The following is a 24,605-nucleotide window of genomic DNA, read 5'->3' on the forward strand; positions in this document are numbered from 1 at the left end:
GTTCAAATGATTAATTAGAATTTGAAATATATTACTAGTATCTCTGTTAGGGCCTGAATAATATGAACATTTTGAAGTTTGTAGTAAAAATTGGGGCTAAAAATTCTGATACCCGTTAAAATGAAAGCATATATTTACATTATTGTTGATTTTAATTTTTCTGTATCATTTAAAATGGCAGCTGTCTTGTACATTGTGTGAACCCACAGAAGTGCTCCAACATTTCCTCTTTACATTAACTCACGTCAAAATTAAGAATGTTTTGGCCTTCTCCTGTAGAGTAGCTATATTGGAGTTACAAATTTTTCTTTGAACAACAACAATTTATTATGAACATGTCATTTTATGTTGATGTTTTGATTAAATAGCACTTTTTTGACATATGATTGTGAATCTTCAAATGTCCCACTTCTTACACTCAAGAAGAGTAAAGTCTCAGGGTCTGAGATCATGCAAGTGGCTGGTCTGTGCACAGATTGTGTGATAAGCTGAAGTCTTAGTAAACAATAAATTTAGACCCATGAAGGCACATTTTGTGCTACATTTTTGCTCATATGCCTTACATAATATAAAAACTCACATTGGGACTGGAGCTACGCAGAATTCTTTGTGCTTTTGGTTTACATTTATGGCATTTGGCTGACGCTCTTATCCAGAGCGACTTACAATTTGATTGCTTTACACTGGTAGGTGAAGGTGGTGTTAGGAGTCTTGCCCAAGGACTCTTATTGGTATAGTGTAGAGTGCTTACCCAGGCAGGGGATTGAACCCCAGTCTACAGTCTAGAAGTCAGAGGTGTTAACCACTACACTAACCAACCACTCACTGTTGCCTCTATTTTATTTCAGGTTTAAATTTTTTATTTTGTCATATTGTCAAAAGGTTTCAGGTTCAAATCCTGGTGATGCCATGGTCAAGAAATTCAGAAAGCTCTAATTGCAATACAGCAGTCTTAATTACTAATACTATTGTTATCCAATGGTTTCTTCTTCTCCTTCTTCTTCTCCTTCTTCTTCTTCTTCTTCTTCTTCTTCTTCTCCTTCTTCTTCTTCTTCTTCTTCTTCTCCTTCTTCTTCTACTTGTACTTCTACTTCTAGTGCTTCTGCCAGATTTTTGACCGCTAATTCATCCTGCAGTTTTGTGATATCAACACCGTTCTATCTCTGGAATGGTTCTGTCTGATTGGGAATGGTGTGATTGAAAACAAACTTTTAAACGAGCGTAAGATTTTCAGTTAGTGACTGTGTTTACATGCACTCAATAATCCGATCATAATCAGATTTCTGCACTTACCTCGTTATTCAAATGGTCATGTAAACAACATACTCTGATTATTAGATCAAGGTCTAGAAATACGATTAAGAAATCCAATAAAGAGAGCTGTATTTTAGCTAGGTAATCAGATTTCTCAGTGCTTATAAACTCCTACTCTAATTTCTTTCAGTCTTTTATCAGTCTGTGCATGTGCAAAAACACCTCGGTACTGAAAATAAGCAAGCAGCGTTGCCTCGAGCAGCAAAACACTTTTGGAACGATAACCTTGAGTTTTCCCAATATCTGTTCACTTTAGGTATATGTAAATGCATTGATCAGATTACTGACAAAGTCTGATTTTCTGCTCTTAGATTATTAAGTGCATTTAAACACAGTCATTGTTAAATGACACTTTTTCTCCATTGGAATAAATGAGGTGCGAAACATATGCATGTTGATACATGTCCATTAGTAATACCCTATTAACCTGTAGTTCTGTAGTAAATAATGCTCCCTGTATTGTTTGCTTTTTTACTGTGCCTCGCTGTGTTTTTCATGTCTTCGTCTGAGTCTCCTGACTCTTTATTCATGTGTGTTTGTGCGTGTTGCAGTGATTATGGATATGAACGGAGGACAGACGGCAGGTGTACTCCAGCTTTCTGGTTTCAGCCCTCATCCATGTCCAGAAGCTGCACTACAGGCCACACATTCCTCAACAGCACTGGGTGAGCTGATGTAACTCATTCAGAATCAACATATTAAAAACAAATCAGGATATAAACTCTTTGTTCTTATTCATATTTTCAGTTTAGCGATATTGAACCATTTTCCCACGTTTAACTCATAGCACATAACAACAAAGTTCTTGTTTTTATTCTACAAAGACTGAATTTTGGAGATTTCTTTGAAAGGCTGATAGCAAGTCTCCCAAAAAGAATTATTAAAAGTATTAAAGGCAAAGGGTAGATATGCTAAATAATAATAAAAAGGAAATGATATTTAGTTCATGAGGTTTAATTGTATTACTTTATATATGTTTTCTGCTTTTTGTGTTTGAGTAACTCGTAATTTGTGGCCGTTTTGAGTGGAAATTAAATAAATGAAAAGTGGTCTCTGACGTTATACAATACTGTATATGTTTGCATATACATAGTGCATGTTTGAATGTACTGGTTTCACAGTATTTTCATATAATCCGTATTTTCCCCACAGTATGTGAATTCTGGGTCATTTATAACCTGGTTTCCCATGTGTATGTGTGTCTGTAGATACAGGAAAGTGGTGTCTGATAACTGCACAGCCGGTGTGGTGGACCTGTACACAGCCCGGAGACTGCCGTGCCCCAGCCAGGCCCCTAAAGGCCTCCACCTGGTCACAAGCGAGGGCAAGCTCACAGCCCTGCTGAGCCACAATGTCACCTTCCTCGTTTTCCTTGAGCAGGTGATTCATCACTAGACACTAAATGAATACTTCACCCAAAATGCTAATGTGGGTAGCACTGATAACATGGTGATTCATTTGCGCAAAGCTAGCAGGTTCCACCAGTTTGTTTTCAATCACTACTGAGGAGTAGCGTGACCTACATGCTAACATGGCTTTCAGAAAGTATACAGGTGTCCTCATTTAGCACAAAGCAATTGTCCCTAACACTAGTCAACACCTATTAGCTCTTAACTGTTTAATTCAGACTAACTGTAGCTCTAGTATTACATGCTGCAAAGTTTTTTTTTTAAAAGGTGAAAGCTTTGCCTGGAAATTTCCATTTCCCCTCAGTGGCACAGGAGAAGACTCTGAATAAAGCTAATTAAGCAATAGCTGGATGAACTTATAGATATTAGGGCTTTGTCAATGTCAGGGAAGCCATGAGTGATGTATTTTTCCTAAAAGAGACTTTTTTGAGGCCTTATCTTCTGATGCATGCCTAATGTAATTACAGAGACAATGTGAAATTCATTAGTGTCATTTCTGTTTTTCAACAGGGTGATGGATCAAGGACGAGCATCACAGTGGATTTTGGTGATGGTAATGCTATCACATACTCCAACGTGAGCTCCATTGAGGATGGGATCAAACACATTTACAAGAACGTTGGAATCTACAGAGTGTCTGCCACGGCTGAGAACAACCTTGGGTCTGAGACAGCAGTGCTTTTTTTACATGTTACATGTAAGTCAACCTGAGTCCTTCAGACTAAGATCATTGAAAATGATATGTATACTTACATATGCTGGTATGAGATTTTAAAAGGACTTTTGATAAACATCCACTGAATGGACACGGCATATATATGAATATGTTTGTGTGTGTGTGTGTGTGTGTGTGTGTGTGTGTGTATATATATATATATATATATATATATATAGAGCACAGTCTCCAGCACAGTCATGCTGGAACAGAAATGGGCCTTCCCCAAACTGTTCCCACAGATTTAGAATCATACAATTGTCCAAAATGTCTTTCCTTTCACTGGAACTAAGACATCCAGGCCAACCCCTGAAACACAGTCCTATAGCATCGTCTTTCCTCCACGAAAACTTGCAATGCGGTCAGACAGGTAAGGTTCTCCTGGCATTCGCCAAACCCAGACCATCAGACTGTCACATCCACAGAATACATTTAAACTGCTCCAGAGTCCAGTGGCAGTGTGCTTTACATCCATCCAACGCTTGGCTTTGTGTTAGGTAATGTAAGGCTTGCATGCAGCTGCTCTGCCATGGAAACTCATGAAGCTCTTGGCACACAGATTTTTATGCTGATGTTAATGCCAGAGGAGGTTTGGAGCTCTGTAGTTATTCCATCACCGGAGTGTTGGTGACTTTTATGCCCTATGCACCTCAGCAACCCACTCTGTAACTTTACGTGATTCCTAAAAGCTTCCACTTTTCAGTAATGCCCTTCAGTTAATCGTGGAATATCTAGGAGGGTTATTTCACCAACTGTGTTTTTAAATATATATATTTACCTCAGCAGTGAGTTTATCACAATATACATTAGAATAAAGTCATATTCATAATTCAAATAAACATAAAAACAATAAAAAGTAACAAGAATTTCTTGGGTTTATTTTTCCTTGACACCTTCACAGTCACCACAGAGACTGATCGGTCAAACCAGGAGTTGATTTTTACCTTCATATAATACTGGGCTTCCTCGAGGAGAGGTTTGAAAATGGTTAAAGAAACACACTAATATAAAATCACTATTTATTTTATTTATAAAAATAAAATAAGGGGGGAGCAAACAACAATACATTTACAAATCTTGGCTATTTACAGTTGTGAGGTGGTTATTTCAAACTATTACTCCTAAATTAAAATTCAAATAATACATTAAATAGTCCTTTTTTTAATACTTTGAGGTCAAATATTTAGATTCATCATGAGCTTAATTTTAAACAAAAATGTCTTTTCCCACATTTTCTTTTCATTACCACAACACAGCCTTTTAGCTCACGAGCAAAGCCTTATTTTAGCCAAACCCCTGTGTTTAATAGCAATAAGTAAGACTGCATGCCTGTCCCCCATGGCCACATGGTGAACAGTTAGACCTGTTTTTTTTTTGTTTTTTTTTTTTAGTACGCGTGTCCAAAAGTCTGAAAATCAGTGTCTAAAATTAAAAGTTGTCACTACTGACATACAGTAACCATATTTTATGTAATTAAGTAAAGATTTTTCTGTGTTTTTTCTGCAATTAAGTATAATTAATTAAAGTATAGGGTCAGTCAAAGTAAAAACATTCTAAATCAAAATAACGAGTCTAAAATGTTTTGAACTCTGACTTTTAAACAATTCAGTAGAATGATCCATATTTATACACTGTTATATACAATTGATCTAGAATGCACTAAGCAAATATAAGTTAAGCAAATAAAAAGCATCTTCCCTCCATTGTCAATTACAAAGTGAGCTATGTATACAGAATATACATACAGAATATTTTTCCTAAAAAAAAACCTGATTGCTATTTTGTTGATTATTTTTAAACCAAAAATCATTCCTCTGATTTGAAAAGCTATTACAAAGCATATGATTACATTCAACAGTCTAAGATATCATTTGAGGAAAATAATTTCAAGCCTGATTTGCTTCCTTTAGTCTGCCTATGCAAGGTAAATTCAGCAGTTGTGATGTAACAAAGTCATTCAGAGTGGTTTGATGTGAAGTGTTGCTTGGTATAGAAACTTACCGTTTCAGATTTATTTACAGTGCTGGTTCTGGCCAAACAAGCAGTGTCTTCTGAGTTTTTATATGTAATGTTGATGTTAGTAATCCATCCATCCATCCATTATCTTCCGCTTCTCTGGGGTTCGGGTCGCGGGGGAACTTCTCATCCTATCTCTAAGGGAGAGTCCAGACACCCTGCGGAGGAAACTCATTTCGGCCGCTTGTATTCGCGATCTCGTTCTTTCGTTCATTACCCAAAGCTCATTTCCCGCCTGAGAACCATGGTCTCGGATTTAGAGGTACTGATTCTCATCCCGGCCACTTTACACTCAGCTGCAAACCGATCCAGCAAAAGCTGAAGTTCGCGGCCTGATGTCCCCAATAGGATCACATCATCTGCAAACAGCAGCGATGTGACCCTGAGGTTACCAAACCGGACATCCTCAACGACACCCTCCCCTGACTGTGCCTAGAAATTCTATCCATAAAAATTATGAATAGAATCGGTGACAAAGGGCAGCCCTGATGGAGTCCAACTCTCACTGGGAACGAGTCTGACTTACAGCCGGCCATGCGAACCAAACTCCTGCTTTGTTTGTACAGGGCCTGAATGGCTCGTAGCAAAGAGCCATGTACCCTGTACTCCCAAAGCACCTCCCACAGAATACCCCGGGGAACACAGTCGAATGCCTTCTCCAGATCCACAAAGCACATGTGGCCTGGTTGGGCAAACTCCCATGAGCCCGCCAGAATCCTGGAGAGGGTGAAGAGTTGGTCCAGTGTTCCACGACCAGGGCGGAACCTGCACTGCTCCTCCTGGATCCGAGGTTTGACTATAAGCCTCTTCTTCAAGGACTCTCTTCTCCAGTACCCCTCCAGGTCACACTGTCATTGCCCACGTGAGTGTTGAAGTCCCCCAGTAGGACAATAGAGTCTCCAGGAGGAGCACTTTCAAGCGTCCTTCCCAAGGACTCTAAGAAGGCTGGGTACTCTGAACTGCTGTTCGGTGCATTAGCACAGACAGCAGTCAGGACCCGTTCCCCAACCCGAAGGAGTGGGGAAGCTACCCTCTCGTCCACCGTCCACCCCAACATACAGGCACCGAGTCGAGGGGCTATGAGAAAGCTCACACCTGCCCGCCACCTCTCACCATGGGCAACTCCAGAAAAGAATAAAGTCCAGCCCCTCTCAAGGAGATTGGACCCAGAGCCCAAGCTGTGTGTTGTATTTTGAACCTGAAACAAATGCGTATTTAAAATAATCTTATCTCCACTCTGGAAGAATTTCATACAAAATGTACATGAGAAATACACTGCGCTGGTCATATGTTTATTACAAAGTTGTACCAGTATTCATTTGCTTGATGCTTGGTGTTTCTTAGTAGATAACCAGCTAAACTGGGCACCTCCACCAGTGCAAAGTATCAGCAGACTGTTAGTAACAAGTGCTTCTCTTAGTAAATGTGCTCTTTGTTGGTTGTTTTCCTAAAATGTCTAAGGAGAAATGGCATTAGACAGAAAGGAGACTTGAGACACAGAAGAGACCAAGGAGAGATGAGAGTTCAGTTGCAGAATAAAGCTGAGTTATTATCTCGGCACATCTAAGCACAATGTGAGACTTTATTGAGATCTTTACTGAAACTCAAGCAGAGACACAAGATCATTGGGCTCTTGTTCTCTGGATAAAAATATCTGAGCAGCAAGAGACTTTGGCAAAAGTCTCTTTTCTCTTTCCATCTGATTTCATTGTCTTCTAGAAGAAAAAAAAAAAGATTTTAAGGTTATTCCTATGGGTCAGGCAGTATATTCAGTAAAATTTTATGTAATAACTTTCTGTAAGGTTTTCTGGAGATCTGACATCTGGTCCCTACCATCACCACAATTCGAGCCTTCACATCAGACCACTTTAAACTTTGTTTACACAGTTTATTCACATAGAAATCTCGGCACATCAGTGGAATTTCCATTTAACTTGTGTTTAGAATTATTGGCTAAATGCATTTGTGCTGTTTATGACCTATGTGGTGAGAAACACTCCTTTCCACCTGGGAACACACGTACACTCTTAAAAACAAAAGTTCCTAAATAGTTCTTGGTATGGACGCACAGTCCTAGGAAAGTATAGAACCTTTATATCATGTGAAAGTTCATTAAACTCTAAAATACTGCTCGGACATCTCATTCAGAACAATGTTTCATCAATTGAAAGATTATTTGGGAAGCTTAAAGTGGTTCTATGGCAGCATTCTAAAGAAAGCGTTATTTTTAAGAGTTTAGGGTCCCAAATAACATCTCAACACATTACAACCAGAAAACACAGTCAAACAAAGGAATTTGGCTTCAGCCAATGTCCTCCAAACAGAAAACACATTCTCTTATTTTTGTCGGCCTGTGCTTTGACGTGAAGATCGTGCTCGGAAATCAATGGGAACATTAATAGAATATCTTGCTGGCCCCACTCCGTCTCTCACCCCTGACTGAGCTGACCATCCCCGGCGTGTTTGAGGCAGACAGATGCCACGGTGCTGAGTTATTGATCAGGGAGAGTTCCGTCCTCCAATCTGTCAATCCAGCCGTGCCCATAAACACAGAAATGGAGCGAAAGAAAGCGGCTGCCTCCAAAGCATGGGAGATGAAAAATCATCCACAGATGGCAGAAGCTTCCCTGAGAGGAATAGCAGTGAATATATTGGAGACGCCTTTCTTTTTTCATTTCTTTTTTTTTCCTTCTTCTCCTTTTTTTCTTTTCACTGGGGCTGTTTAGTTTTGAATTTCAGGAGCAGACTTTGCCTTGTAAACTATTTTTCTCCCCTCTCTTCTTTTTTTCCCCGCTCCTGTTTTCTATCGCTGGCTTTATTTTCTCCGCCTCAATGCTCTTTTTTTTTTTCCTTACACTAGGTCAGCTGGAGTATATCCATCTCTCTGCTCCCTTTGTGGCGGTGAAAAATAAGGAAGTCAACTTGACAGCAGTTCTGTGGCCGAGCCAAGTGGGAACAGTCACCTACATCTGGTGGTTTGGGAACAACTCAGAGGTACTGTATTCTCTCTCAGCCTTCATGCATCATACGCTGTGTCTTTGTAAGGCTGAGAGTGGGATTTGGTTTAAAGGTGCAGCGTGTAGAAAAGCAAATGTCTGACTGTTAATTCTCCTATGGTACCAGTCAAAAGTTTGGACATGCCTACTCATACCCATTTATTAAAGCTATAATCCATGGGTTAGTGATTTTACCACATTTAAGAGGTGTTAGGCACGATGCAAAGCATGTAAAAAGTTCAGAGACGGTCCTTTATTTATTTAATTACCAGCCCAAACAGCCATTAAGTACAAATAATGTTTTCAGAAGACATATATAACAAAAAAATTATACAGTCTCCGCAACTCCACAAAGCGTGTGCAGCCTTTATCGCAGCTTTCCTTCTTTTTAGAAGCCTTGTTGTTATTTGAAATCTGCAGGGACATCTTTCCAAAAATTCCAAAGATCAGTCTTACAGGCTGGTTGCATTTTTTGCTTCTCATGATCAAGATATTCGCCAAAACATTTAGAGATGTTGAGGTCTGGACTCCTTTCTTCTTGTTTGTTTCTCCCAGTATCAGCTTCTTGACAGCTATACATCCTTTCAGACTCATAGTGCTGAGTTGTCTCCTCACAGTGAAGGATGGACAGAGCTTGAATTTTTTTCCTCTGTCTCAAAGATTGAAAGCTTTAAGTACTGTTTACAACGGTTTCTAACATGGATTAGATTTTAGAACAAGGACTACTGGTTTTATAATTAAAAGGCCTTTGAGTGATTTCAGAAACCAGGAAATATCAGTTTTCTTACATAACAGATAATGTGCAATTCCACCTTTTTCACTAGTGATAAACTTGGCAGTTGAACACGGGTTATTGGTTCGAACACTTTAACAAGGACAGAAATTCCAATAATTAGCCTTATAGAGACATATAGTAATTAGGGTTATATAATAATTCCAAAACTAAAATCCATTAAAGGATTTTATTTAAATAAAGCACATTTATTTATAATTTAAATAAAAACTATTTGAATTTCAAAAAAAGCATTTAGTTTATAAAATCATTGGGACATAAGTATGTGTGTAGGCAGCATGTTCATTATTTATACTTGTATTAAATAAACTTCAAGCATTTATGTATAACATTTGTGTATTTATGAGGGATGTGCAAGGGCACTACTGTGCCAGTATTTCAACTCTAAAATAAAAAGACAAAGAAAATATATAGGATAAAAAAATACAGTTAAACAGTAATTTTATGCTTTTAAACAACTGGTAAATTTGACAGCTTTGCTTGTAAATATGTACGTTATTCTTTGCTACCACGAAACATGAACGTATTGCTAAGGACACAATGTTTAGAGTGAGACTAAGAAGGCAGAGATAGTGTGGGCAGCACTAGTACAGTTTTATTGCAAACTAGGCTAACTGTAGCTGATGTTAGCTTGGTTTACAAACAATGAAAATGTATTTCTATTACAAACTAACATGTTGGCATTTCGTCCAATGAGGAGAGAAAAAAAATCAGCATCCATGGCTTCCAACATTTATCAGTTAGCACTGTTGGCTCATTAGCTCATCCGAAGAGACGGAGTTACTCGAAAATGTAAGAATTTTCTTCAGCTCTTTTTTAGTAATAAAACATTTTTTTTTCAGTTCTCTTCCACAAATTTTAATGCAACACCAGCGCTTTCACCTGAAAAAAGGAAAGTCTACAGTGTTACAGTAAAGTCAACCAAAGTCTGTTGAGTTGACCAATGTTAGAAGAGGGAAAACACTCATCTCTACAGACCTTTGACTCAAGAGGAACCCCCGTTTGGCACCCCTGAGTTAGATCAAGTTGTTATAGTTTTATACAACATGCATTCATTTAGGCATGACCAAACATTTACTGGTCCTGTATATATATATATATATATATATATATATATATATATATATATATATATATATATATATATATAGGAATCGGACATGAAGATGGGCTTTTAAAAAGCCCAGTCAAACTTGCTTCAATGAATGATGTTGGTCAGCAAGTTTCTATTGAGTGCAGACACTGTGGTTTGCATTACATTGTGGTTTAATACCATTTTAGCATAGCATAACACCTTGACCTTTAGCAAACTAACAATGCAGTCATGATGTATGTGTGACAGTAAGACATTAGAATAGTGTTTGTATGTGTGTGTTTACCATTGGATGTTTGTTTTCCATCAGTGTCCTACCATATAAATAACCATGGGCGTTTTGTCACTAACCAGGCTGACAAGCCATTCTCATGGGATGCAGCCCTCTGTCTTTCTCCTGTCAATTTTTATCTATGTCTTTCTCTCACCCTTGCTTACATAACCCCAGCCGGTAATCACACTGGAGGGAAGTGTGGCATTCACATTCCCGAGGGAGGGAATCAACATAGTTACCGTGCAGGTGGCAGCTGGGAATACTATCCTGCAAGACAGGAAAACCATCGCCGTCCACGGTGAGTGGCTCTTTGCTGACAGCTAGCTAGCATGGGAATTGTTCTGTCAGTATTCTGCTTTTACTCCTATCTCTCTCTCTGTCTTTATCTCACCAAAAAAAATAAATCTGTAATTCAGTCTATGGTACTCAAAGCGACCACACTCACAAGCAGAGCAGTGCTTATGTGTCACCTTATTTTCTTGTTTTGAGATTAATTGAGATGTAAATGAGAAATGTTTATATATATATTTATTTACATATATATATATATATATATATATATATATATATATATATATATATATAGTTTATATATAAACTTTGTTCTTAATCTTAATATAGGATGTAACTGACCAAGACATATTCAATTTGATTATTTTCTATTGAGCAAAGAACAACTGTACAGACAAAATTCAAGCTTTAAGATGGTTGCTACTATTGTTTTAGCTATGCTTTAGTTCATTTTTATACATAACAGTGTTATATAGTATCAGGAACTGCAATATAGAGCAAATGTGTAGTATTTAATCATGCAATTGTGACAGTGCTATTTGATGGGATATACAAATTCATAAGGTACTATATTATGTTTGTAGCTCTAGTGCAAAACAAAAGAAGCAAATGTTTGCGGTCATATTGTTAACCTGTGTGTGCTTCATCTATACGCTTCCTGTGTTCATATATATTGTTCTACATATCCATTATTTGCAGAATATTTCCGGTCCCATCTTTTGGCCTTCTCCTCCAATCTGGATGATCACAACCCTGATGTGTCAGAGTGGAGGCTGGACGTTAGTAGAGTAATCAAAAACTCCATGGTCCAAGTGAGTTTAGCCACTATGTGTGTGTGTTTTACGTCTTAGCCAAACCCAAATACAGTTGTGTGAGGCATCCTCCACAAAGAACACACTCCTGCGCATTTAAATGCACTGTTACTGTTAGTCTTTTGCTGTTGTCGGATCAAAACCTTGTATCTCCAAAATGGGAAATTTACAGGAGAAGGTAAAAACATACTCTACTTTTAATGTAAGTCAATGTTACCAGACATTTAGGGTAATTTCTTTTGATCTGTTCATCATGGATTTTACACACAATGTATAGGATAACGGATACTTTCAAATTATGTCAAAATCGGAAAAACAACAAAAATGGAGATACAAGGATTTGCTCCAACAGCAGAGATTTACTGAATATAGCATATTGGGCAAACCCATATATAAGAAAAATATATACGAAAATATGTAGTTTCTCCTGTTTCTAATGCCTGATGCCTCATGGATGTGACTACCAACATAAGTTACTTCAGGGTGCCAGAATAAAAAATAAGGAGAAATAATAACATAATAAGATGAGGGAGCACTAAAGCAGGTGTAAACGCAAAATTTAGAAACTCATGTAAAATTTGAATCTGACCAGAACTCACAGTTATTGTTGAAGTGTATCATCATATGAGACCAGATTTTTATCTCTGCACTGATCTTAGTAACCCTGAGCTGAAAAGTCATACAGATCCAGAAACAGTTAGCTGCTCTGACTAACAGTTTCTTCCCCCAGTTCAAGACTTTACTAAATCATATATAAAGCTCTAGTCTCTAATCCAGTACAAATGGGCAGTGAATGGATCATTTTCTCCCCAGAACGTGTTTCTGCTTCATTTTAAATACTCATCACTTGACTTTAGCCAGAGGAAGGAACAAATGAGCTGCCTCTCAGAAGATCTTTATGATGCTACATGACAGATGGGGGAGGCTTACTGTACAGCTGAAGCCCATTTCAAATGGAGTTCTTGAATTTTCTGCTTGGGGTGGGGGGGTTTCACAGACATTCATTCTAACCGACAAGGACATGCACTGGACAGTCAGTTAGTATGATGAATCAATCATTCCTTGAAGACAGCTTCACATGAAATGGACTTTTCAAGACATGTTTAGAAGCTGCATCATGCTATGAGGCTTGTGATGATATATTGTGGAGAAAAAATTGTCCACTGTGTTAGATTGCACTTCTCTGGGATGAAAAAAATGATCTGTAATGGTAGATGTGATGAGAAATGAAACAGGACCTGACAGATTAAGCCTAGTCCTAGGCTGGAAGGGCTTTTCAATGGACACTTATCTGTTAAGTTTAGTCCAGAAGTTTGTGCGTGTTTGAATGTGGACTCAAATACCTTTAGCCTATTTACACAGATGGCTGTGCAGTTGTGAAAAGGACTAATGCAAATGAAAGTTTGAATGCATTGGAGATGCAATAGAAATCTTTGTGAGGACATCAGAAGGTTTTTAAAGAGACACTGCTAGTGAGCTAGATATAAAAAAAACTGCCTCATAATTTTTAGTGCAAAGGGTGTAATAATACACTCAGCGTATGGTCCAATTTGATTTAACAATACTGGATTTATAATTTAATATTTCTATGATATTTTAACCAAAATTTGTTAGCTACACCATATTGCCAAAAGTATTCGCTCGTCTGCCTTCACACGCATGTGAACTTGAGTGACATTCCATTCTTAATCCATAGGGTTTAATATGATGTCGGCCCAGTCTTTGCTGGTGTAACAACTTCCACTCTTCTGGGAAGGCTTTCCACAAAGGTTAGGAGTGTGTTCATGGGAATTTTTGACCGTTCTTCCAGAAGTGCATTTGTGAGGTCAGACAATGATTTTGGACGAGAAGGCCTGGCTCGTGGTCTCTACGCTAATTCATCCCAAATTTGGGTTGAGGTCAGGACTCTGTGCAGGCCAGTCAAGTTCTTCTACACCAAACTCGCTCATCCATGTCTTTATGGACCTTGCTTTGTGCACTGGTGTGCAGTCATGTTGGAACAGGAAGGGGCCGTCCCCAAACTGTTCCCACAAAGTTGGGAGCACGAAATTGTCCAAAATCTCTTGGTCTGCTGAAGCATTAAGAGTTCCTTTCACTGGAACTAAGGGGCCGAGCCGAACTCCTGAAAGACAACCCCACACCATAATCGCCCTCCACCAAAGAGTCCAGTGGCAGCGCTTTACACCACTGCATTCAATGCTTTGCATTGCACTTGGTGATGTAAGGCTTGGATGCAGCTCTTCAACCATGGAAAATCATTCCATTAAGCTCTCTATGCACTGTAGTTGAGCTAATCTGAAGGCCACATGAAGTTTGGAGGTCTGTAGTGATTGCCTCTGCAGAAAGTTGGCGACCTCGGCGCACTATGCGCCTCAGCATCTGCTGACCCCGCTCTGTCATTTTACATGGCCTACCACTTCGTGGCTGAGTTGCTGTCATTCCCAATCACTTCCAATTTGTTATAATACCACTGACAGTTGACTGTGGAATATTTAATAGTGAGGAAATTTCATGACTGGATTTGTTGCACAGGTGGCGTCCAATCATGGTACCACGCTGGAATTCACTGAACTCCTGAGAGCGACCCATTCTTTCACTAATGTCTGTAGAAGCAGTCTGCAGGCCTAGGTGCTTGGTTTTATACAGTTGATCAGCCTAGCTCTAGTTAAGAATTTAAAACAAAACCAGGTTTTTCAGTAGTGTATGTTAAATTGCCTCTGGAAGCAACATCAGCATTAGAACTGAGTGTCAGGAGCTTCATAAATTGGGTTTCTGAAGCTGAGCAGCTGCACACAAGCCAAAGAACACCATGTGCAGTGCCAAGCATGGCTGGAGTGATGTAAAGCACACAGCCACTGGACTCTGGAGCGGTGGAAATGTGTTCTCTAGAGTGATGAATCATGCTGACATTCTGATGAATGGAACAGGATTTGGTGGATGCCAGGAGAACACTGCCTACAGGAATGCCAACAACAAACTTTTGTGGAGAAGTTTAAGCCCGGCCCTCTAGTTCTAGTGAAGAGTATTGTTAATGCTACCACATACAAATACATTTTAGACAATTATATGCTTCCAACATTATGGAAGGCCCTTGCCTGTCTCTGCATGACTGTCTTCATGTGAAGCAAGGTCCATACTGATATGGTTTGATGAGTTTGGTCACTCCAGTGGCCTGCATAGAGCCCTTACCTCAACCCCAGTGAATGGTTTTGTGAATTAGAATGTCAATAATGTGCTTCTTGTCCAAAATTAGTGCATGACCTCACAAATACTCTTGACTAAATGGGCACACATTCTCACAGATGCACTCTCAAATGTTTATATATACACAGAAATAAAGTATCTGTATGCAGTCCAAGCTACTTTTCTATAAAGGCAGTGTTCAGCATACAGGTATTTTTACATTTTTAGGGAAATACCTTTAGAATTCTTTCCCCATAAATAATAAAATAAAGCATGAAATCTTCCAATACCATTGATGTTTGTTTTTAAATCAGCACACCATGTAGCAAACATGCCTGTTAGATTTACCTTTAAGTTAAGTGATACTTTATTAATCCCACAAACGGGGAAATTCCACCTCTGCATTTAACCCATCTGTGAAGTGAAACACCACATTCACACTAGTGAATAGACACACACAGTGAGCACACTTGCTTGGAGAGGTGGGCAGCCCTATCCACAGCGCCCGGGGAGCAATTGGGGGTTAGGTGTCTTGCTCAAGGACACCTCAGTCATGTGCTGGGGTTTGAACCGGCAACCTTCCAGTCACAGGGCCAGCCCATGACTGCCCCCTAAGAGGACCTCAGTTAACAGTTTCTTTACCAAAATTTAAAGACAAAAAAAAGTCTGAGTCATAAAGTCATAATCATGCTTAAGCGATCGTAAAAACTGTAAACTAGTAATACCAAATAACTACCACAGTACAGCTGTGACATGTCAGATAGCGAACTAGTCAGCTAAGTTGACCAGGAACTTTTGGATGTGAACGTCCGTTGTCTTATCTACTGTCAGTGATTTGCCATAGATATTGATAACAATATTAAAAGTGTTTTTTTTTTTCATGTTTGCAGCATGTTTATGAGTTTGCAATGTTTTTTTTAGTTGTACTGTGAAGGGTCCCTATCAGCCACTGTAGTGTGGAAGACATTGGTGAATATGTGTAGAATATTTTAAAGAGCACTTAATGTGACTTAACAAGTCACATTTTAGGAGAAGATTCTGGAAGAGAATCCTTTGGAATTGCATTGGATTTCTATCTGTCTAGAGACACATCTAGGAGGTCAGGTGTAAATGGATTGCGAGTAAATCTTATCTTTATCTGGAAATTAGATGCATGAAATGACAGGTGTTGATAGTCTTCTTGATCCCAGCCAGGATTCATAAGCTGGGCAACAGAAACTGAAGACTGGCAGAGCTTCTTTGATATGTCCCTTAGTTAACCTACAAAAGCCTGAACCAACAGAGCATGGATCCAGGATCTAACACTTGCCATAATTGGCAGGGTCTTCACTTAGCCACAATGCTGAATTCCTCTCAGGCTGTCCAATATATGTCAGTAAAGAGTTACATAAGCACCCTCCTTCAAGATGTCTTTCCCATTTCCAAGATGTCACCACACTGAAATCCAGGAGCTGCTTATATGCATGATCACATATCGTGGAAGTATGGAGGCAAAAAAGCTCTTAAACCCATACCCACAATAATCATATCAGCCATATGTGTGCCATGCTCCACTGGCTGAGTCATAACATGGCTAATGAGTTTGCAACAGACCACATGGGGCTATACAGAAAGTCGGTAGCAGTGCTCTAACCTTGTGATTTGACCTGAACCTAATGCCTACTTTATGGTTTATTTGCTTCACTGCCTCTATTATGTCAATGAAATAATAACAGGCTGGATGATGATGTAATAGTAATCTCAGGCGTAGGTCATGGCTTTTTATATTTCTGCCAGAGGGTGTTAATATTTAAAAGGGAATTCCACCGATTTTCTTAGAATTTGTGCATAATTCAATCTCTAAGATGTAAAGTCATTCGGCGTGGGTTGATGTGAAATTATTCATTGTAGAGAAACGTACAGAGCAAACGGACCAGCTGCTCCAATGTCTACAAATATTTTATTTTATATTTTACTTACTATTCAAAATGAGCAGTCATCCTACATGTCTTCTAAGTTTTTATATATATATTATATTTATATCCCTTTTTTCTTTTTCTTTTTTAAAGGGCTAAATGGTACATAATAACTTCAAATAAGCTACTTTTACTTCTATTAAGTTCTGAATTAAGTTGTGAGCCATGACACTAGGGTGTGTGGTGTAAAATGTGTCTACAGCAGACCAGTACAAGCACTGCTTTGTCACTTCTGCGGTCACTTTAGACAAAGGCACTTTCAATCCTGCTATAAAATTGCTTTTCTGTTCATTCACAGGCCACTGGAGTGAGTCCGGAGCAGCTGTTGGTCACTGTGTTGCCAGGACTGCCCACAGCCGCCGAGTTCTTCCTGCTACCAGATAAAGAAGTGACAGAGGGCAAACCAGAGAAAATAACAACACATTTAGACCAGGTACTGACCACAGCCTCAGTTTCTTTCAACCACTACAGAGATTTAGAAAATAATACAATAGCTTTATTGTGATCGCGCAGGTACGATCAGTTTAGCTCTGTGGCTCCACGTTACTTATATACATTGTAGGTAAGATCAAGTACAGAGTAATAAGAGCAGAGCTGTTCATTCATGCAGTACCATGGCAGGCATGTCTGCTCATAGCAAAAATCCATAGTGCTATTATATATTTAGACCATTGTTATACTGCACATTCACTTTGACTTTGCTGAGATGTAGGTTTGTACACAGGTTACAATCAGTTCAATTTCCTGAGACCTCACACTGCTTTATCTGATGTCTGAAACCTGATACTATGGTCAAATGTGCACCATTATACAGTCAGCTTTTTGTACCGGCATGATATCTGCCTCAGTGTCACCCTCCAGTCTCATCTCTGTTAGGTACAGTCATTGTCACTCAAAATGTTTAGAAATTTAGTTAAACACATGTAGGAATGGTAATGCCTTGCTTTACATTAAACAAATAAGAAATGAATGACATTATTTGGAAGAGAGTAAATGAGTTTTACCATTATTAGGGGCCGTCACCAGCCACATATCTATCTACTAAGAAATTACATAGTTACTTGGCTTACTTAACTGTTTACTAGTATCGTTTTGGTCAGAGGTGGGTAGAGCTGCCTAGACACATACTCAAGTAGAACAAGCTTAAACCATTTTCAGTAAGAACAAAATTATAATATCAGGTAAGTCCTTGGAGCTCTCAGTATGGAAAGGTTTTTTCTTTTCTGTTTGATACGTTTGGGTCTAAAACAAAATGGTGTCACTTGAAAGCAAGAGGTGTAAGCAACAAGTAACAAGAGGTAACACTTTATTATAGGGCAGTGTTCATAACGCTACATGACACGTTCATATGCTCCTCATGACAACTGGCAGAAACCTGCATAAACATTTATAAAGGCTTATTTATCGAAGCATCATTAAAATGTGTTCCTGAGTCTGAGTTCTGCTTAGACTTCTTTTCTTTTTCTCTTGCTTACCAGAAACAGCCAAAAATATGTCTAGCATCACTTGTACATTACATTGCATATATTATAAACTCCATCAGCACTGCTGTGCCTGATCCACTCATATAAGTGCAACAGTAACATCTTATAAAAAATGCATTGAATATCTTTACCTGAGAAACAGAGCATGCAAACTTTTGTTCAGCCAGCTTGTTGACAAGCTGTGTCATATTGTCAGCCACTGTGTATGTCATTTCACCCTAGAAATGGTCACGATACAGCCTAATGTCAGGGAAAATGCCACCTGACACAGATGTTATGGCAAATTGACATCAAAGCTGGGAAATGCAACCTTCAGATGATGCCTTTTGTAATAAGTATTTACAAATGTTTGTATCAGTTGTTTTAAAAGATTTATCATGTAGCCATATGTGTCATATAGCCTTATGAACAATTCCCTACAGTGAAGTGTAAGGCAGGAGGTTACTTTCGTCACAGATAGGCTTTTGCATACGTCAAAACAATCTCTGGAAATACTCAAAGAAGCACAAATCCATCAAAACTGTACTTACATGCATACAGCTGAATAAATGTAACTACTGTCTACCCACGTTTTAGTGGAACTAAACAGAGAGGATGATTAGAGTTGGAAAGAACTTCAGTCTTCCTCCAGCAGGTGTCAATGTTGGGCCATGGTGCTTTTTAGAAAAAGCCATTACAGTAACACATACCCAAAAGCCTGCTCAATTAATTTAGTTAGGAAAAATATATTGGCTTACTTAATAAAGTGAGAAAGGAAAAAATACTTTGGCTGGTTTAAAAGCAGCCAGAATTGATAGGAATGCATTAAATTCACTTTGGCTTTTGTGGAAATCATATGATTTACATGATTAATATATTTTAAAAGCAGAAGGCAGCACAGTGGTGCTTTTTATTGCACGTAGTACCCCCGCACCGCCCAAACCCCAAACAATATACTTCTACCAAAGACAACAACATAATGGAACATAAAATAAAATTCTCTATATTAAAAAGCAGCGCAACAAACATAGAGAATGGGAGTGTGTGAGGGGACACAGAGTGAATGTCATCACTATTCTGTGCTCTGTATCCCACACAGTCCACAAGCACTAAATAATGGATGATATTATGGACAAAGCAGAGACACCACAGTTATAAGGGATCATTTAGACCTAGTCAGTCACTTTTCAGATTTTTTGCTTTTTTGTTTCTCTACTGATGTAGAAACGTCTAGCCGTGTCCATCTCACCTCTGTATTTTCCAGAAGTTAGGAATTTTAATGACGTCTTGTCAATTGGTATCATTTTCTAGCCTTTTTTAAAAGCATAACTCATAAGCCTCAGCAAAATTAAGTATTGTGAAAATGTATTTTGATGTTATGCTTTTTGCTACATCGTAGTGTGAAATTGGTCTTGGTCACTCTTTTTCTGGTTCTGTGTGCGCATGACTGGCATTGAAAGGGACGACTTCCAAAAGCTCACAGAATGTAAATCTTCATTCAAAGCTGCCATGTTGGCGGTATATGTGGATAACCTTATTACAATTTCTAATAGATTTAGTGACCCCAGTGCACAGCATGAAAGAGGTAATTATTCAAGGAATGGTCTACTTTGAAATAGGTAAAACACAAAGTAGAGAGAGAGAGAGAGAGAGAGAGAGAGAGAGAGAGTTAGGAATGAGTCACATTAAGATTCAGTGGGTAAATGAAGCAGGGATAATTAATGGAGCCTGGAAAGGAAATAAAAATGAACCCTCTGTAAAGACATTAATGGAGATTCACATAGACTGTATGTCCTTTTCTGAACTTTTGGCCTTTGATAACGGTCAGAACAGATTGAAGTGTACCGGCCTTTACTAAAAGGTATTGCAATAAAAAAAAATTCCCTGATTAATAAAAGATGCTTCCTTTCTAGATGAAAAAACATTTTAGTTAAGCACTGCTGTCAGGATTTAAGCTTAAGCAGGTATTTAGCTCTGTTTGGGACAGAGATATTAGAACAAAATGAGTTCCCTCCCATCTCATGTATCTTTATTTCTGACTCAAGGTGATGTGACTGATATATGTTCGAAAGGCACTGTCGTGTCTGCTGGGACGCAAACGGTATTTCAAGTACATCTAGTCTGCACTGTAAAGCAGCCATATATCAACCCTCAAACTCAGATACAACATTAACGCACAACATCAAACCTGCCATTTTTCATGTCGACTAAGAACGTGGTCTCAAGGTTGGCATCAAAGTACTCTGAAGGTGTAGAATGTCAGTAAATAGAGGCTGGTTTCAATAAACATTGTCCTTGCAGTTGTGTTCTACCCTGTCTGTCCTACATCTGATACTGATCTACCTGCAGTGGTGCTGCATTGGGTAGGGGGTTGGGATTAAGATGAGGGCCAATGACTGACAGGGGCCCTAAAACATTAGAACAGATTTTTTTTCAGTATAAATTAATAACATAATTATTAAAATATTATTATTTATTGTGTACTTTAATTCTTTTTCATTTCTTGTTTTTTGGTAAAAAAGTAAACTTCCAAAGAGCCTCTGTACTGGCCACACCACTCTCCCCCACATTAACACAAAAAAACCTGACTTCCAAAAATGAAAAGACAGAAGAGAGAAAGGAAATACTGACAGTATGTCACCCAATTTCTTACAAAGAAAGGTGAGTGTAGTCTGTGAGTGGTGAAAATTAACCTGTTAGCTTATTCCATAGTGACACTACTGTACCGGTACCAATGAACCAGCCCTGCCTCCCCATCCCCATACCCCCACCAGTGAAGCAGCCCTCAATGTGATATTGTTTCCTGGTGGCTTCCCTGTCTGTATGTGCTTACAGTTAGCCAGTTTGCATATACAGAGTGATGAGCAGTCATTGGTTCCATTTACTGCTACAGTGATGCCACAATAGTCTTCAACGTGAGATTTTCTGATTAAAGGACTATAAAAATCTTATGATGTACACGATATTGCCAAAAGTATTCGCTCGTCTGCCTTCACATGCATGTGAACTTGAATGATATTCCATTCTTAATCCATAGGGTTTAATATGATGTTGGCCCACCCTTTGCAGCTATAACAACTTCAACTCTTCTGGGAAGGCTTTCTACAAGGTTTAGGAGTGTTTATGGGAATTTTGGACCATTCTTCCAGAAGCACATTTGTGAGGTCAGACACTGAGGTCAAGACTCTGTGCAGGCCAGTCAAGTTCTTCCACACCAAACTTCCTCATCCATGTCTTTATGGACCTTGCTTTGTGCACTGGTGCGCAGTCATGTTAGAACAGGATGGGGTCATCCCCAAACTGTTCCCACAAAGTTGAGAGCATGAAATTGTCCAAAATCTCTTGGTGCTGAAACATTAAGAGTTTATTTCACTGGAACTAAGGGGCCAAGCCCAACTCCTGAAAAACAACCCCACACATAAGTACCGTTCTCCTGGCAACCGCCAAACCCAGACTCGTCCATCGGGTTGCCAGACGGAGAAGCGTGATTCATCACTCCAGAGAAGTGATGAACCTCTCACCACCTTTTGAAAGTCTCAGTCAGCCTCTCTGGGTGCTCTTTTTATACCAAATCATTGTTGCCTATTCCATGCATGTGTTTTTTTTTTTTAAAAAGCATTACACAAATTTTGGGACTTGTTGTCCCTGTCCCAACTCTTTTGAAATGTGTTGCTGGCATCATTTTCAAAATTGGCGTGTACTTTTCAAAAAACATTCAACATTAGATATGTTCTCTTTGTATTATTTCTTTTAATTACAGGGTTTAAATGACAAAGACAAGATATTTAATGTTCAAATGGATAAACTTTTGTAAAAACTATTGTTTTTTGCAAATATTCACTCATTTTAAATTTGATGCCTGCAACACTCAATAAGCGTTTGGGGACTGCATAAGAGTGCATTTGTGAGAAATTCAATCAGTTTGTGTTTAATTGCATTCTGTTTATTACTCTGACTTATTTAATAATTATCAAGTATTTTGGAGATTGTGCTTTAGGCTGGCTTTGTTTAACACATTGTATAGGACTGTAAACGAAAAATATCTTTGGCCTGGGACTGTTTTGCTCCTACTCAAGTAGTTTTTAGGTTTTTGTATTCATTGTTTTGTAGAGCTAACAAGACTTTTGCTTGAGTATCATTTAGGCTACTTTAATCTGTGAACAGCATAATCAGTTGAATGTGTTATGTCTTCCTTCAGCTTTTGGAGTTAGTTCTGGCTGCCCTGAACCAGAACCAGGTCCAGTTCACATTAAGACCAGGAGTTCAAATCACTGTCTATGCTGCACATTTATCTGCAGGTGAGTAGTTGACCATCCCCTGACCATCTCTCTCTCTCTCTCTCTCTCTCTCTCTCTCTCTCTCTCTATATATATATATATATATATATATATATATTGCTGTTGTCAAATTTTCAGTTTTTGACATAATTTGAAAATGCATGTTGGCATTCATGCTAAATTTGATTAAGGATGGATGACAATAAGTGCCCAAAAAAAACTTGGAAAAAATTCTGGTTCCATTGACTTACATTAAAAGTATAGTAAGTTTTCTTGACAGCAATGATATACACATATACATATAATAATAAACATTTTTATTTTTCACGCTGTTTTGGGAACGCCATGCATATATCATCACCATGCAAATTATCATATAATGCAAATTTATACTTGTACGCTCATTCACAAGAAGAAGAACGTAATCATCTCCAGCAGTCTAGCCTGCTGTTTAATGAAAGCCCATGTTTTGTTATGGTGTTTACTCATCAGTCTTCTTGTGTCCTTTGTAGCACCCCTAGTGGACACCAGTGAGAACCACAGCAGCTCGGCCATGCTCATGCTCCTGTCGGTGGTGGTGGTGGGTTTAGCCGTGTTCCTCATCTATAAATTCAAAAGGTAGCGTGCCCAAACCTGATCCTGTGTCAGCTCCCAGTGTACCTCCGTTTAGCCCCTTTCATTATTAATGAATCTTCAGTAGCAGTCCAGATCAGTGAGTTCACCTGCAGCTGGACCATAGCGATCCAGCTGTCTTACTGTCCAGCTGTGTTACTTCAGTACTTCTGTCTTTGGAAGACAGTCTCTATAAACATTGAGCCTGTATGGAAAAAAGTAGCATAATGCAAGATATATTCCATTTTGTTTAATAAAATATTGCTTTTAATTATTGTATTGGACAAATTTTTATTAATTTTATTGATTTTTTTTTGTTTAATAACTTTGTGTTTATTTTTTTTGTTTCATTTAATGTATATTCAGTCTCAACATTCTTTATAAATGTTTTGTTTTTTGTTATAACTTTAAAAATATAAAAACTAAAAATAGTTTTGAAAGTTTTATTTATTTTAAAATTTTATTTGTTTTTAGTATTTTTTTTTTAGTATTTTAAGTATTCCAGTAATTATTTCGCTTTTTTTAATACAAATTGCTTATTTATAGAACTGTAGTACTATACTGTACACTATACATAAGAAACATGTATTTATGTACTTCAAGTTAACATCTATCATGAATTAAACTTACCAGACACCAGATCAGTGGGTTAGACTGCAGGTGGATGATGGAAATCTCCAGCTTTCTTGTGTGGCACTTCAATGCTGTTGTTGAAAGACGCTTAGGCCCAATAAACCCTGAACCTGGTTGTCCTTTTAAAGCCAACACTTTAACCTGCTCCGTCATGAGTTAAAAGGCTAAGCTACACTGAGATCACAAGGGTTACTCATAATTTGGACAGTGCAATCCCCCCAGGCAGTGGAGACAGACTGACCCCCCTGTCAGTTAAATATGACGGTTGGAGACGGTCTGTCAAAGCGCTGAGTGATATTTCTCACCCCGAGCTCCTGGAAAGCGTTCAGATTCCTTTTGTCTCAGTTGCTTGCAGCGAATTGGAAATGTCAGTCAGCGCTGCAGACATTATCAATATTTAGCCCTTTGGGCTTCGCGAGTTGACCTTTATGAAATGTTAAATTATTGCTGCGGCACCTCCGCTCGGATGGGAGAGAAAAGAGCAGGAAGGGTCAGCAACAAGACAAGATCTAGCAGGCCGACACCGAAAGCAAAAGACAAAAGGGGAGACGGCATGGACTAAACACACAACAAAGAATTTTCCTGACAGCCAGTTTTCAGCAAGGCCTTTACTGCAGTAAATAAGTGCTGACAGCTCTGGAACATTTGTGTATCATAAAACTCATTTCGTGCGTCCTTCAGAGATTAAAATCATTTCTATCACAAATCTTTGAGGTGAAGTCCTGAGAGGAATGAGCCCTGTGGTCATGCTCTGAAACTTGTTAGCATG

At 38.6% G+C, this 24,605-nt stretch overlaps 1 protein-coding gene across 2 annotated transcripts in view; it reads left to right on the forward strand.

Annotated features, from left to right (window-relative positions):
• Window positions 1-24,605, forward strand: part of LOC108434669 (VPS10 domain-containing receptor SorCS1) — a 287,574-nt gene that overhangs the window by 258,564 nt on the left and 4,405 nt on the right. For both annotated transcript variants that reach the window (XR_005131141.1, XM_017709989.2), the window contains exons 17-25: window positions 1,866-1,979; window positions 2,523-2,694; window positions 3,234-3,420; window positions 8,315-8,448; window positions 10,785-10,908; window positions 11,601-11,713; window positions 17,150-17,284; window positions 22,513-22,612; window positions 23,104-23,209. Coding sequence is in view for 1 of the 2 variants with exons in the window: in XM_017709989.2 (XP_017565478.2) it covers window positions 1,866-1,979; window positions 2,523-2,694; window positions 3,234-3,420; window positions 8,315-8,448; window positions 10,785-10,908; window positions 11,601-11,713; window positions 17,150-17,284; window positions 22,513-22,612; window positions 23,104-23,209 (1,185 nt within the window). In the remaining variant the exon portion in view is untranslated. The remainder of the gene's footprint in view (window positions 1-1,865; window positions 1,980-2,522; window positions 2,695-3,233; window positions 3,421-8,314; window positions 8,449-10,784; window positions 10,909-11,600; window positions 11,714-17,149; window positions 17,285-22,512; window positions 22,613-23,103; window positions 23,210-24,605) is intronic.

The sequence above is a fragment of the Pygocentrus nattereri genome, chromosome 12 (assembly GCF_015220715.1).
Source record: "Pygocentrus nattereri isolate fPygNat1 chromosome 12, fPygNat1.pri, whole genome shotgun sequence".
Classification (NCBI taxonomy): domain Eukaryota; kingdom Metazoa; phylum Chordata; class Actinopteri; order Characiformes; family Serrasalmidae; genus Pygocentrus; species Pygocentrus nattereri.